Source organism: Ictalurus punctatus, chromosome 15 (assembly GCF_001660625.3).
Source record: "Ictalurus punctatus breed USDA103 chromosome 15, Coco_2.0, whole genome shotgun sequence".
Taxonomy (NCBI): domain Eukaryota; kingdom Metazoa; phylum Chordata; class Actinopteri; order Siluriformes; family Ictaluridae; genus Ictalurus; species Ictalurus punctatus.
The window spans coordinates 2,905,690-2,919,152 of NC_030430.2; the positions used below are offsets into that span (position 1 = coordinate 2,905,690).

Consider the following 13,463-nt stretch of genomic DNA (forward strand, 5'->3'; position numbering starts at 1 on the left):
TCCCACTAACCCCAAGTCTCCAGTTCACACACATGGGCATGATACTGTATATACTAGGGATGTAACTGAATACGAATACATTATACGGCATGATCAGATAATGTGTTCTAACCACTGGCTTACCAACCATATTCCTACCAGAAACGGAACGAATATTAAATGAACGTTTCCTCTCCTTATTAAAAGAACGTTTTCCTGGACAATCATACGGGCGTTATAATGAAATGCTGTCTAAAAGAGTCCCTCCAGGATTTTTGCGATTGCAGAAATGAACGCGAAATCAAGGAAACTCCACAAGATGTCTCAGGAGCTTTGCGATTTTTCAAAATTAACGCAGATTTTCCACGGGTTTGGGCCAAGACGCGTCATGTGACATCATCACGACCTGCATTCGGCGAAAGTCTCCTTCGATTCACGTGCGTCGAACATGAGTACAGCTAAAAGGGTCTCATTTACCAACAGACATCACTGTGAAAGACCAATTTTGTCAATTCAAGTAGCGTTCATTGCAAATAAACTCCGCAAGTTGCATCGCAAATTTTGGAAAAAGACGCAGCAAAAGCGAGCATTTTTGGCCGCAACATTCACAAAAATGTCAACCCTGTACGGACTGCCTAAACCCTAAAGCATCCCATTTAGACTCTCAGCAGAATCGGGTCCCAGCTTTGCAGCTTCTCCAGCAAACTTTACTGATCTTCTTTTAGTATGTAACAAACCCAAAAACTCAAGGAAATCTGATCAAATAATTGGCACCCTGTCCAGGGTGTACCCCGCCTTGTGCCCGATGCTCCCTGGGATAGCCTCCAGATTCCCAGTGACCTTGAAAAGGATCAGCGGTATAGAAGATGGCCGGATCTGATCAAATATTATTGCGTGGCCATTGTCGATTATAAACACCACTTGTTTTGGGAAAGATGTCTTCTTGTTTTGAGAGATATCCAGTCAGATGGCCGAAAGTTCCCCAGGGCGTGTGGTTGAGAATTCGAACTCGTGTGAAGTAGCTCAGTAACAGTAGAAGTTCATGAGTTGAATAATATTCTGCAAATTGCTATTTATTATGTGTCGAGAATGAAAATGACTTTGTGTTAAGCAGAAGCTATGGCCGCCATGTATAGAATACCATTCATGTAAGCTTTGCAGACTCTAGCCATAGACTAGTTATTTTGTGTCTTCATGCCACATGAACTGTTTTGTTATATTGCCAAAATATATATTGTCATAAATAACAAGCCTATATCATTTTGTGTGGGAGAATGCGTTTGGATATCACGCCCTATTTCTGCCTTTGAAATTCATCTTTTCCCATGAATAATGGCCCGGTTTTCTTTGCTAATGGCCGGAGTTTTCGCAGTCAACTGTGCAACAAAGTCCTCTGAGCACACAGATATATTTTTATACATACGATCCAACTATTTATCTTGGCTATTTATTGGAGCCACAGACCGTTTTTGTTCCTGAACTTTCCAATCACAGGCCACTTTAGGGCCAAGTTGGAGGTTTGGATGAAACCCATTCGATAATAAATGGAATGACGTCGATAATGGTAGACTGAAACGTGGAGACATTTATATACGTTTAAAAAAATTTTTTTTTAAAAATCTATACGTGTGATGTCCGCATAGATATGTTTCTCATCTGGCGTATCCGACACTAACGGTGATTCGTCTTTTGCCCTGAAGGTGTGCAAGGAAAAGCACCGGTTTGAAAAGCTGATGGAGTACTTCCGCTGTGAAGATGGAAACATTGATTTCATGGTACGAGAACCGCTTCACCGAACCATCTCTTGAGCTTCAACTTTTTACCTTCTGACATCTTTGTGATCTGGTCCCTGGTTTGTGTTTGTTGTGTTTTTGCTCATATACCAGGTGGCCTGCATGCAGTTCATCAACATTGTGGTCCATTCTGTAGAGGACATGAACTTCCGTGTGCATCTGCAGTATGAATTCACTAAACTGGGTCTGGATGATTTCCTTGAGGTGAGGCGTCACTTTTATATACAGGAGATTGGAACGTTTGTGACCAAATTTATGCGCCTCTTTAAGTTCCTCTTTGAGATTTAAACTAAATAAATCCTTTCGAATATAAGTATAACTTCCACACTTGCCTTCTTCACCTTTCTCTGTCATTTTGATCGAAACTTTTCCACTTTGACGCTGTTGATGTCATGATCTTATTCCAGCATTTTAGAACAAACCTGTTGGTCTGTCATTGAGAAGATGTTTTACAAGGGGTTTATGATGGGTATTTGTGGTAAAAAGGCTTGAATTTAACCTACTTTAAACTGAAAATATCATGATGATTATTGCACACTTCCACAGGTAGAAATGTCAGTTTTGTTTGTTTTTCAGATTTGTAAATACATTTAATCTACAACCGATCTTTCCTTACACAGAGCAATACAAATATTAAACATTAAATATTAAATATTAAGTACACGAATGTATGCATACTTAATTAGATGAGCAATAACATTTGAATAGACGTCAAAATCCAAATAAAAACTTACGCGCGAAGCGGGAACGAAAGGTTTGATTTTGTTTTCATCCAAATTGTACATTGTATTCGAACCCCTGTTGCGATCCCATGGAGCTAGCTAGTGTCAATTCTGTGTAAATATCGATAATAAAGCAATAAAACGTAAACAAAACAATCGCACAAACTCACGACCAGTCTTAAAAGCTTTGTCTAACCATCCAACACAGAGCGTATTCTACATTCTAGTCCATCTGCATGTCTTTTCGGAATACGTTATGAATGCGCTTTTGTACTTCTGTTATTTGTAATCCTGGGGTCTCTGTCCTGGCAGAAATCCAAGCACACAGAGAGCGATAAGCTGTCGGTGCAGATCCAGGCCTACTTGGACAACGTGTTCGACGTGGGAGGACTTCTGGAGGACGCAGAGACTAAGAATGTGGCTCTGGAGAAAGTGGAGGAATTGGAGGACCATCTGTCTCATGTGAGAAACGACTGATGTGCTTATTTAAAAAAATTTTTTTTTATTATGATCTTGTCCACTGGGCATAAATGTGTCTATAAATTTATTATCACTTGACCTGAATAAAGCTATTAGACTCTTTCCCAGCATCTATTGCCACAACTAATGCTAGCAAATGTACCTAGCTATTAAACTGCAGTGGAGTTGGAGTGCATCGAGTGGTCTGGTGTGTTGTTTGTTTTCAGTCGGAGACTTGGCGAGTATAAATGAGAACAATTTATGGGAACAATGTCTGGAATGCAAACAATTCCGTAGATTGTTGGTGCGTCTAAGCAGTAGGCCACACTACAGGATTGAGATATCTTCATAGCACACGTCATGCTCTGGCTTGAGACACGCACAGTGACTCTCTGGGTTTAGAAATCATAGGGGTGGTGGAGACTGGGGGGGAAAAAAAAAAAAAAAAACCCTAAAGAATTCCCCAAATATTCTTAATGTGTTATCGTCAAGGCTGATTCAAAACTGAAAGTGTTTCCACTGCCTTTTCTGCTGCATCAGGCTGGGAAGTTTTTAATCGGTATTACCCCAAAGTAGAAAGAGAAAGCACGACAGAAAGGCAGAGAGCAGTATCATAAACATCATCAGCTGGGAAATGGTTATGGGATGGCTGCCCGCACTCTCGGTTCTATGATCGATAACTCACTCTCTTCTGCCTCCCTTTCTGTTTCCTCCTCATCCCTGGCGTCTCTCTGCCATGTTCTCTCCGTCTCTCCCTGTTCTTCTGCCCGGACTAGGTGACCGAGAAGCTTCTGGAAGTAGAGAATGAGACGGTGATGAAAGTCGCTGATCTGGAGAAGCAACTCCTACAGAAAGACAAGGATCTTGCAGCCATTCGGGTAAGACTGCGCTTTTATGTAGCATTTTAGAAATCGGCAGCCTTGGAAATGGACACTGTTAGAAATGACTGTTTTTATTATATTATTTACTGTGGTTTATTGGCAGCACATAAATTCTGTGCTGCGCTATTAGGCTATAATCAGCTTACATGGCTATGTTGTAATATAATATAGCTTAGAAGAGAATGGCATGCTATTTATTTACTTATTTATTTATTTATTTATTTATTTTTCCCAAATATATTCCTATATATATATATATTACTTAGGGTTGATGGTTGATTAATGGTAAGCTTTTTATTTATTTATTTATTTTTTCGACTCACACTGTTACATTACTCGCAAGGAAATATCCATTATATGCCTAAATGAAGCTCAATCAAATGTTGAGTCAGGGCTCTGATAAGATATTTATTCATGCGGAAGGACGTCCCTGACGTAATGCACGGTATTAGGTGTAACACACTGTATTAGAACTTGAACATACATTGGGTTCTTTTACCACAAACTGCTTTTAATTTACGAGTTTATAAGTAAGATGATTTCTTCCATTTAGAATTCTAATACAGGATTACATCATATAGCAGATTTAAAAATAGCAGATTTCTGGTTGCGTTTTTGTATCTGGGATTCCAAATTCAGAAACGAGCGCTTTAAAGGTGTAGTCTGTAATGTACAGACATGTTTCTAGACCAGTAATAATGTTTTATATTTAAAGACGCCTCAGAAACATTCGGATTCACAATACTGCCATGAAAAAGATTTCACTACTTTCTTAATTAGAGGCTTCTGTTGACATTTTTTTTTTTCTGTCCCAGAAATGAACTGTGCTTCTGCTCACACATATATTTTTAATTAAAAGGCAAGTCACGAGGCATGTGTAGTTTAAACAGAGGTGGCAGGGTCCAAATGATGAGAGAGAAACTCTTGTCATTGTTTTCATTACGGTTGCAGATCACCGTGCCGGCAGTAGAGGGCGCTAAATATGACAGACTGCTCCTTTAAAACGTGACTACGTATTTTGCCCTGCTTTAATCGTTTCCTCTTGCTATCACTGTACACAGGAGACGTATGAATCGACGAACTCTCAGGTGCGCACACTTCGACGTGTTATACAAGAGAAGGACGCCGCCTTCCAGAGACACACTAACATTGAAAAGCGGCTGCTGGAGCTCGAGCAGCAGGGAACTATCCGCCTAAGGAAACAGCCTGACGGAGACATTGCAATCGAAGCCCTGGGTGGAGGAGGAGGAGGAGGAGGAGGAAGAGCAGGAGGGCCTATAGACATTATGACTGGAGCTCCTCTTGGGGATCTGAGCTCAGGCAGCAGCATCCTTGGTGTTAGTTTGCCCGCTGCTACTGTGGAAACGCCCGCACCACCTCCTCCGCCACCTCCACCTCCACCACCTCCACCTCTCCCAACAGCAGGTACAGTGACAGAGAAATATGTTGATACATGGCTCATTTAGTGGCTGTTTTAAATTCCCAAAATGCTAAGGGCAGACTTGGAGGCCTTGGAGGGTTAGAATTAGTTGAATTGGTGTTTGATTTTTGGTCGTTTTCAGATGTTTCGATATTGTGAATTCATTCATTTATTCATTTCAGTACACTGCAGCTTTCTGCCTTGCACATCACATACATTTGAAAAAAAGAAGTTACACAGTGGGATGCCTTGCCGCCTCACGGCTCCGGGGTGTCTGATTTGATTCTGGCCTCAGGTCACTGTCTGTGTGGCGTTTCTGTGGATGGAATGATTAGAGCTGGATACAGAAAGACTGTTTGGAGACACTCTGTATAGATATTGTACAAGAACATATGTGTTCCCCACATACAAATGATGTAAATGTACCCTCAAATGTAGAATAGCAGTGCTTAAAGTCCAACTTATTGATTCATCTACCTATCCATCCATCCAGCCAACCGACCACAGGCTATATTTACAGTACCAGACTGAAGTGACACACATCTGATTTTCTGCCTTAATTAGACACTTATTCAGGTCTGTGTGGACACAAAAATCCAATCTTTTCAAGTCAAACTTCTGCAACTTTTGCATATGGTCCTAGATCGAATACATTTCCAATAAGTGGCCATGTAATATGAAACTGTCAGATTGGAATTCAAGTGGGTTTTTCCCCAACGCACTGTATGCACATGCACGTATCAGTGTTGTCATTCTGTTGGCAATGGAGCAAAACAACAACAGAGGACAGCAAGAGCAGTGAATAATATATTCAGTGGAGACGTGTCGAAACTTGTGATTTACTGGATGTTCAGGGAATCAATTCAAGCAAGATCAATGTGTGTATGTGAGATGCTTTATGGGGATGGGTATGTTCATTTTAAAGACAAATGTGGGTCTCTTGCAATTATGAAGGTGAACCATCAGTATAAGCAGATATAATGTCAATGTAGCGATTGATCCATGAATCCATCCATCCAAGCTTCAGTAGTGGGAGAAAACCAGAGGAAACCCATGTTGACACAGGAAAAACATGCAGCCTGAGCTTAGGGTTGAACTGAGAACTCTAGTCCAATTATGTAGCCATCCTTCCATTTTCCATACCGCTTATCCTACGCAGGGTTGCGGGGAGCCTGTCCTAGAGAACTGGACAGGGTGCCAGCCTATTGCAGGGCATTCACACACCATGGAGAATTTGGAAATGCAAATCAGCCTACAATGCATATCTTTGGACTGGGGGAGAAAACCATAGTACCTGGAGGAAACACCTGAGAGCCTGCAAGCTCTGTGTAAACAGGGTAGAGGCAGGATTTGAGCCCCCAACCCCGGAGGTCTGAGGTCCCCAATTATGTATTAATCCATTTTCTGTAACACTTATCCTACACAGGGTCGCAGGGAGCCTGGAGCCTATCCCAGAGAACTTGGGGCATGAGGCAGGGGACACCTTGGACAGGGTGCCAACCCGTCACTGGGCACAATCACATACACACTCACACACCCATTCATACACTACGGACACTTTGGACACGCCAATCAGCCTACCGTGCATGTCTTCCCATGGTGGGAATCGAACCCCCGACCCCTGGAGGTGTGAGGTGAACGTGCTAACCACTAAGCCACCGTGCGCCCACACTATGGACAATTTATATCAATTGGCCAATCAGTCTACAACGCGTGTCTTTGGACTGGGGAGATAAGCGGCGTACCCGGAGGAAACCTGGAGGTGTGAGGCAAACAGGTCTTTCCAGTTGCTTTCAAAGATGACATGTTTTGTGGCCAGTTTAAGCGGCAGGAAAGGGAAAAGTAGGGAGTTTCCTTCAGCTCAGGAGAGCAGGCACACACACACAAACACGGCCTTTCTGTTGGGGAAACAGCTGTACTGGGGATAAATTTGTGTCATGAGTGATCTCTGGCCTCACTGCTGATAATGTCCTGTGCTGGCTGGCAGTGTTGTATTTTTTACAGCCTGGTCGATGTGAAGCTTTCAGAAAAGAGTTAACATGTGATGTCTGTTTTATAGCAGAGTGTCTACCTCCTCCACCCCCACCTTTGGCTCCTCCACTTCCTGGATCTTCACCTTCAGTCATCCTCAGTGTTGGTTTATCAGGTGAGCGTAAGAATACATTAACATACAGACTTTTCCAGAATCTCAATGCATGCAGACATATCGTTGTTCCGTCACCGCTGTCCTTCTGGAGAATCCTGACACCGTTTAGACATTCATTTTTTCTAGTTATTCGGACTTCCAATACGTTTGCCTCTGCTCTCTGGTGGAGTACGCTTAAAAACAAGACTGTACCCTCCTTCCTGTTTTTGGAAAAAAATATCTCTATTTCCTTCCTTACTTGATCTAATTGAGACTCCTAGCAAAACAACTGTTCTATCAAATTTATTTTAAGTTCATTTACATCTTTCTCTTGAAGTTGAAAGAGGAGAAGTAAGCAGGGTCCAGAACTGAATGTACATTATTGGGTTGCCAAATGCATTTAAGATGAGATGCACATTTTAAAATGCTGTATGATACACTTAAATAACAACAACAATAATAATAATAATACATTTCACCTCTGTGTTTAAATCTGTAGCCATCCGAATCAAGAAGCCCATAAAGACCAAGTTCCGTCTTCCTATATTTAACTGGACTGCTCTGAAGCCCAACCAGATCAATGGCACTGTCTTCAACGAGATTGATGATGAGCGAGTGCTTGAGGTGAGTCTCACTTGGGCTCCGTTCTGTCTTTGTGTTTGAGTTTGCGATCAGGATATACTATCAGGAATATGAAGAGATGTGGAAATAGTGACAAATCTGTGAGCAAAATACTGCACAGTGCCACGCAAAACAATTCTATAACTATAATGCTAGCAGAACATCCAGTTATCTCGTGTTTCACTTCAAGTGACAATAAAAACTCTAGCCAGACTCCAGGGGATGGACCAGGAGCCTCCTTTAAGCTTCACCCTAACCCGAAACACAGTCGACTTTTAGCTCGACTCTGCAGAGCCGGATCAGGTCTGACTCCATCCCCTGGATTGTTTGTTTTTGCAGAGAGGGGTACTTGACATGACATGTAGCCTAGTTCTTTGCACTTAATTGGGCAAGCATAATATGGGACCTGGCAAACACATCGACACTAATGAATGTATGATTTGTCCACCCTCGTTAAGTCTCAGATTCTCCTAATGCGTGGATGCACCGTACATGCAGATTTGCTCTGATGAATTGCTATGTATTGTGTTGTGCGTAGGAGCTGGACCTGGAGAAGTTTGAGGAGCTCTTTAAGACTAAAGCACAGGGTGCTGTGGTTGATCTGTCCTGTACAAAGAGCAAAACCTCCAGTAAGGCCATGAACAAAGTTCAGCTGCTCGATGCTAATCGCTCCAAGAACCTGGCCATCACACTACGCAAGGCCAACAAGAGCACAGAGGAGATCTGCAGAGCCATCCAAACGTGAGCAACCATCCCCTGCCTGCATTCACTCAAAAGAGCTAATTTAGTCAATGAAGGGAAATGTTATAAGACTAAACAGCATACAGATGGACACTGGTGTAGTAGGGTTTACTGACCAAGTAAAAAATCAACGCATTGAACAAGGATAAATGGCGGTAACAGAAACGACATTTAACAAAGCATGGTCAACGCTACGTAACGCAAGTAAACACGAAGAGAAGCAGAAGCGAAACTAAACACACTGAACTAAATTATAAGGAGCACTAGAGCTAAACTGAGACGGGTGTAAATGGAAATAAACATAAACGTGGACCTATGAGAGTTTTATTAAAACTTACAGTGCTGAGAGAACCACACAGCTGATTCACGCCTGTTTACGCCTTTATGTCTCGTAAACGAAATTCCAACATACACATTTAGGAGAAGCCACTTGTGGGATCAAATCTTTTTCAAATTTAATATAAGACTAGTTCTAACATTCAGTATTGCTTTTTTACACACACTTTGGGGTATTTTTTTTCTCTAACAGAAAGAAAGAGTGTGCTGATTGAAACAAATAAACCCCAAATCTTATCACTGGAAATATTTTCATTTCCAGTTCATTACTTCTACCTCTGATATAAAATAACTGCAGAATATTAAGATAACAAAGTCAGGATCATTTAGTTAATGAACTATTGAACTATTGTGTTAAATAATGTAACCCACGCTTATCATCTGTAATATCATCTGACAAGGAATTTGATTTGTCTTCCATAACTCTTGGCCTAGTGAACATTGAAATGAGGCCAGTTTTCAGCTTCTATCTTCCTCATGGATTACACCCTCAAGTCCCGGGAACTGATATGTGTGTGTTGATGATTGCAGGTTTGATCTCAAGGCCCTGCCGGTGGACTTTGTGGAATGTCTGATGCGTTTCCTGCCCACGGAGGCAGAGAGTAAGCTGCTGCGTCAGTACGAGAAGGAACGGCGGCCTCTGGAGCAGCTGGCTGAGGAAGACCGCTTCATGCTCCTCTTCAGCAAGATTGAGCGCCTGACACAGAGGATGAGCATCATCACTTTCGTGGGGAACTTCAATGACAACATTGGCATGCTTACCCCGGTGAGCCAGCTTAGTAATGAATCTTTAATTGTCTATTAATATTTCTACTAATTCTACTAACACTAATATTACTACTTTCTACTACCACTACTAATACTGACGCTGCTAACACTGCTACTACTACCTCTACTACTACCTCGACTACTACTACTACTAATAATACGTCTAGTATTACCACTACTGCTAGTACTACCTCTAATACTATTATTTCTCCTCCTCCTTCTCCACCTCCTACTACTACTGCTGTGACTACTACTTATACTAATACTGTTAACACTAAAACTACTATTTCTACTCATACTACTACCACTAATACTACTACTGCTGTGACTACTACTTCTACTAATACTACTAACACTAAAACTACTATTTCTACTCATACTACTATCAAAATTCATACTACAACTACTTCTACTCCCCTTCCTACTACTCATACTGCTGCTAATACTACTACCACTGTGACTACTACTTCTACTAATACTACTAACACTAAAACTACTATTTCTACTACTACTACTACTACTACCACTAATACTACTACCGCTGTGACTACTACTTCTACTAATACTACTAACACTACAACTACTATTTCTACTACTACTACTACCACTAATACTACTACCACTGTGACTACTACTTCTACTAATACTACTAACACTAAAACTACTATTTCTACTACTACTACTACTACTACCACTAATACTACTACCACTGTGACTACTACTTCTACTAATACTACTAACACTAAAACTACTATTTCTACTACTACTACTACTACTACCACTAATACTACTACCACTGTGACTACTACTTCTACTAATACTACTAACACTAAAATACTATTTCTACTACTACTACTACCACTAATACTACTACCACTGCGACTACTACTTCTACTAATACTACTAACACTAAAACTACTATTTCTACTACTACCTCCACTAATACTACTACTGCTGTGACTACTACTTCTACTAATACTATTGACACTAAAACTACTATTTCTACTACTACTACTACCACTAATACTACTACCGCTTTGACTACTACTTCTACTAATACTATTGACACTAAAACTACTATTTCTACTACTACTACTACTACTACTACCACTAATACTACTACCACTGTGTCTACTACTTCTACTAATACTACTAACACTAAAATACTATTTCTACTACTACTACCAAAATTCATACTACAACTACTTCTACTCCTCTTCCTACTACTACTACTACCACTAATATTACTACCGCTATGACTACTACTTCTACTAATACTACTAACACTAAAACTACTATTTCTACTACTACTACTACCTCCACTAATATTACTACCGCTATGACTACTACTTCTACTAATACTACTAACACTAAAACTACTATTTCTACTACTACTACTACTACCTCCACTAATATTACTACCGCTTTGACTACTACTTCTACTAATACTACTAACACTAAAACTACTATTTCTACTACTACTAAAATTCATACTACAACTACTTCTACTCCTCTTCCTACTACTCATACTGCTGCTAATACTACTACCGCTGTGACTACTACTAACACTAAAACTACTAATTCTACTACTACTAAAATTCATACTACTACTGCTGATTCTACTACTACTAACACAAACTTCTACTACTACAAATACTGTTACTACTAATAATACTACTAACATTCATACTGCTTCTCCTACTACTACTAATAATACTAGTACTAATACTGCTGATAATAAGACTTCTAGCAGTACCACTAATACTATTATCTCTCCTCCGCCTGCTAATACAGCTGCTACTTCTTCTACTAATACTACTAACACCAATACTACAATTTATACTACCACTTATACTGCTAGTACTAATAACACTAATACTACTACTATCTGTACTATATCCTACAACCAATACAAATTCTACTGCTAATACTACTTCTAATAGCAATGACACTACTACTACTACTGCTAATACTATTTCTGCCACCACCACTACTACTAAATTACTATTAATAATTTGCTTTAATTATGAAAGACATTTTTAACAGGTTCCTAAAAAAATAAATAAATAAATAAAAAAGAACGATTGTGTATATCAGTGGATGTCATAGTCTTTATTTTCCCCAGCAACTCAATGCCATCATTGCTGCTTCAGCCTCTGTGAAGTCTTCTCCAAAGCTGAAAAGAATGCTTGAGGTAGGAGATTTTATGCCATGATATGTATTAAACTCTCTACCAAAAACAAGTCGTCGTTATCAGTCTAGCCTAAATTTGTCATGATATACTAAATATTATAGATCTGACCATTTCCCTCCCATGTCTTTGTACAGATTATCCTGGCCTTGGGTAACTACATGAACAGTAGTAAAAGAGGCTCGGTCTATGGTTTCAAGCTCCAAAGTTTGGATCTGGTATGACGGATGATCTAATGGGACTGTTTTACTACGTGAATATAACATATTCAACCTCGCCGTATTCTTTAACCGTCCTGTGTTTGTGCTGTTCCAGCTGCTGGACACAAAGTCTACCGACCGCAAGATGACGTTACTTCACTACATCGCTCTGATAGTGAGGGAGAAATACCCAGAGCTCGCTAACTTCTACAACGAGTTGCACTTTGTGGACAAAGCCGCAGCAGGCAAGTAAAAGCACAAAATAAGACTCCTGGGATGTTGGTATTAGCCGTACTATTGACTTCTTTCATCATTCTACACTTTTAGCTTGTTACAATACCTGCAACTGCAAAGTCTGACTCCAATTAAGTAAATGTTTCTTGCTTGATGAACGTAATCGTGATTATTTCATGCATGTGTGTGTGTTGCGTGTGTGTGTGTGTGTATAGTGTCCTTGGAGAATGTGCTGCTGGATGTGAAGGAGCTGGGAAAAGGAATGGAGCTGATCAGAAGAGAGTGCAGTCTGCATGATCACGCCGTACTCAAGGGTTTCCTGCAGGCCAGCGACCCGCAACTGGACAAGCTGCAGAAAGACGCCAAGACCGCTGAGGTAACACACACACACACACACACACACACACACAGGTTTCTCTTACATAATTATTAATGCAATGCTACAATGCTGAATGCCCCCACAATTTAAAAAATGTTAAATATTCCTGTCCTTGTGGAGACCCATCACGATATAAAAAACATGTGATTAGCTTCAGGGTAACTCTGTTTCGTGTGAGGCCAAGCTCACCACCCTGTCAGTGATTATTTCTCTATATCAGCACACCTCAGCATGCCTACATATTACATTAGGCAAATTTATCCAGTCCCCTATAGCAGGATTTCTCAGTTAACCTTTTAATTGGAAAGGCATGACTGTTGTTTTAATTTGTATGTCTAGATGAGAGATTTGTTTGTAGATGAAATTGTGAATCTTGCTACAACCCACTCGACATGCAGTCCCCTCTGAAAGTATTGGAACACCAAGGCCAGTTCTATTGGTTTTGCTATGCATTGAAGGCATTTGGGTTTGAGATCAAAAGACAAATATGATCAACAGATCAGAATCAGAATCAACAGATCAGAACGCGAACGGCCGAAAGAATCAGAAAGCCAGACTGGAATTTGCAAAAAAAAAAAATAGAGAGATGAGCCACAAAAGTAAGCTTTACCAAA

At 40.4% G+C, this 13,463-nt stretch overlaps 1 protein-coding gene across 11 annotated transcripts in view; it reads left to right on the top strand.

Annotated features, from left to right (window-relative positions):
- The window catches only part of fmnl3 (formin-like 3), a 59,001-nt gene that overhangs the window by 34,706 nt on the left and 10,832 nt on the right, over positions 1 to 13,463 (top strand). For 8 of the 11 annotated variants that reach the window (XR_008397992.1, XM_017487358.3, XM_017487354.3 and 5 more), the window contains 13 exons: positions 1,680 to 1,754; positions 1,866 to 1,976; positions 2,807 to 2,956; positions 3,730 to 3,831; positions 4,896 to 5,259; positions 7,314 to 7,400; positions 7,879 to 8,003; positions 8,539 to 8,741; positions 9,609 to 9,843; positions 11,971 to 12,039; positions 12,174 to 12,254; positions 12,352 to 12,481; positions 12,686 to 12,846. Coding sequence is in view for 10 of the 11 variants with exons in the window: in XM_017487358.3 (XP_017342847.1) it covers positions 1,680 to 1,754; positions 1,866 to 1,976; positions 2,807 to 2,956; positions 3,730 to 3,831; positions 4,896 to 5,259; positions 7,314 to 7,400; positions 7,879 to 8,003; positions 8,539 to 8,741; positions 9,609 to 9,843; positions 11,971 to 12,039; positions 12,174 to 12,254; positions 12,352 to 12,481; positions 12,686 to 12,846 (1,893 nt within the window). In the remaining variant the exon portion in view is untranslated. The remainder of the gene's footprint in view (positions 1 to 1,679; positions 1,755 to 1,865; positions 1,977 to 2,806; positions 2,957 to 3,729; positions 3,832 to 4,895; positions 5,260 to 7,313; positions 7,401 to 7,878; positions 8,004 to 8,538; positions 8,742 to 9,608; positions 9,844 to 11,970; positions 12,040 to 12,173; positions 12,255 to 12,351; positions 12,482 to 12,685; positions 12,847 to 13,463) is intronic. The other 3 variants (XM_053686231.1, XM_017487356.3, XM_053686227.1) reach the window with 1 other exon arrangement.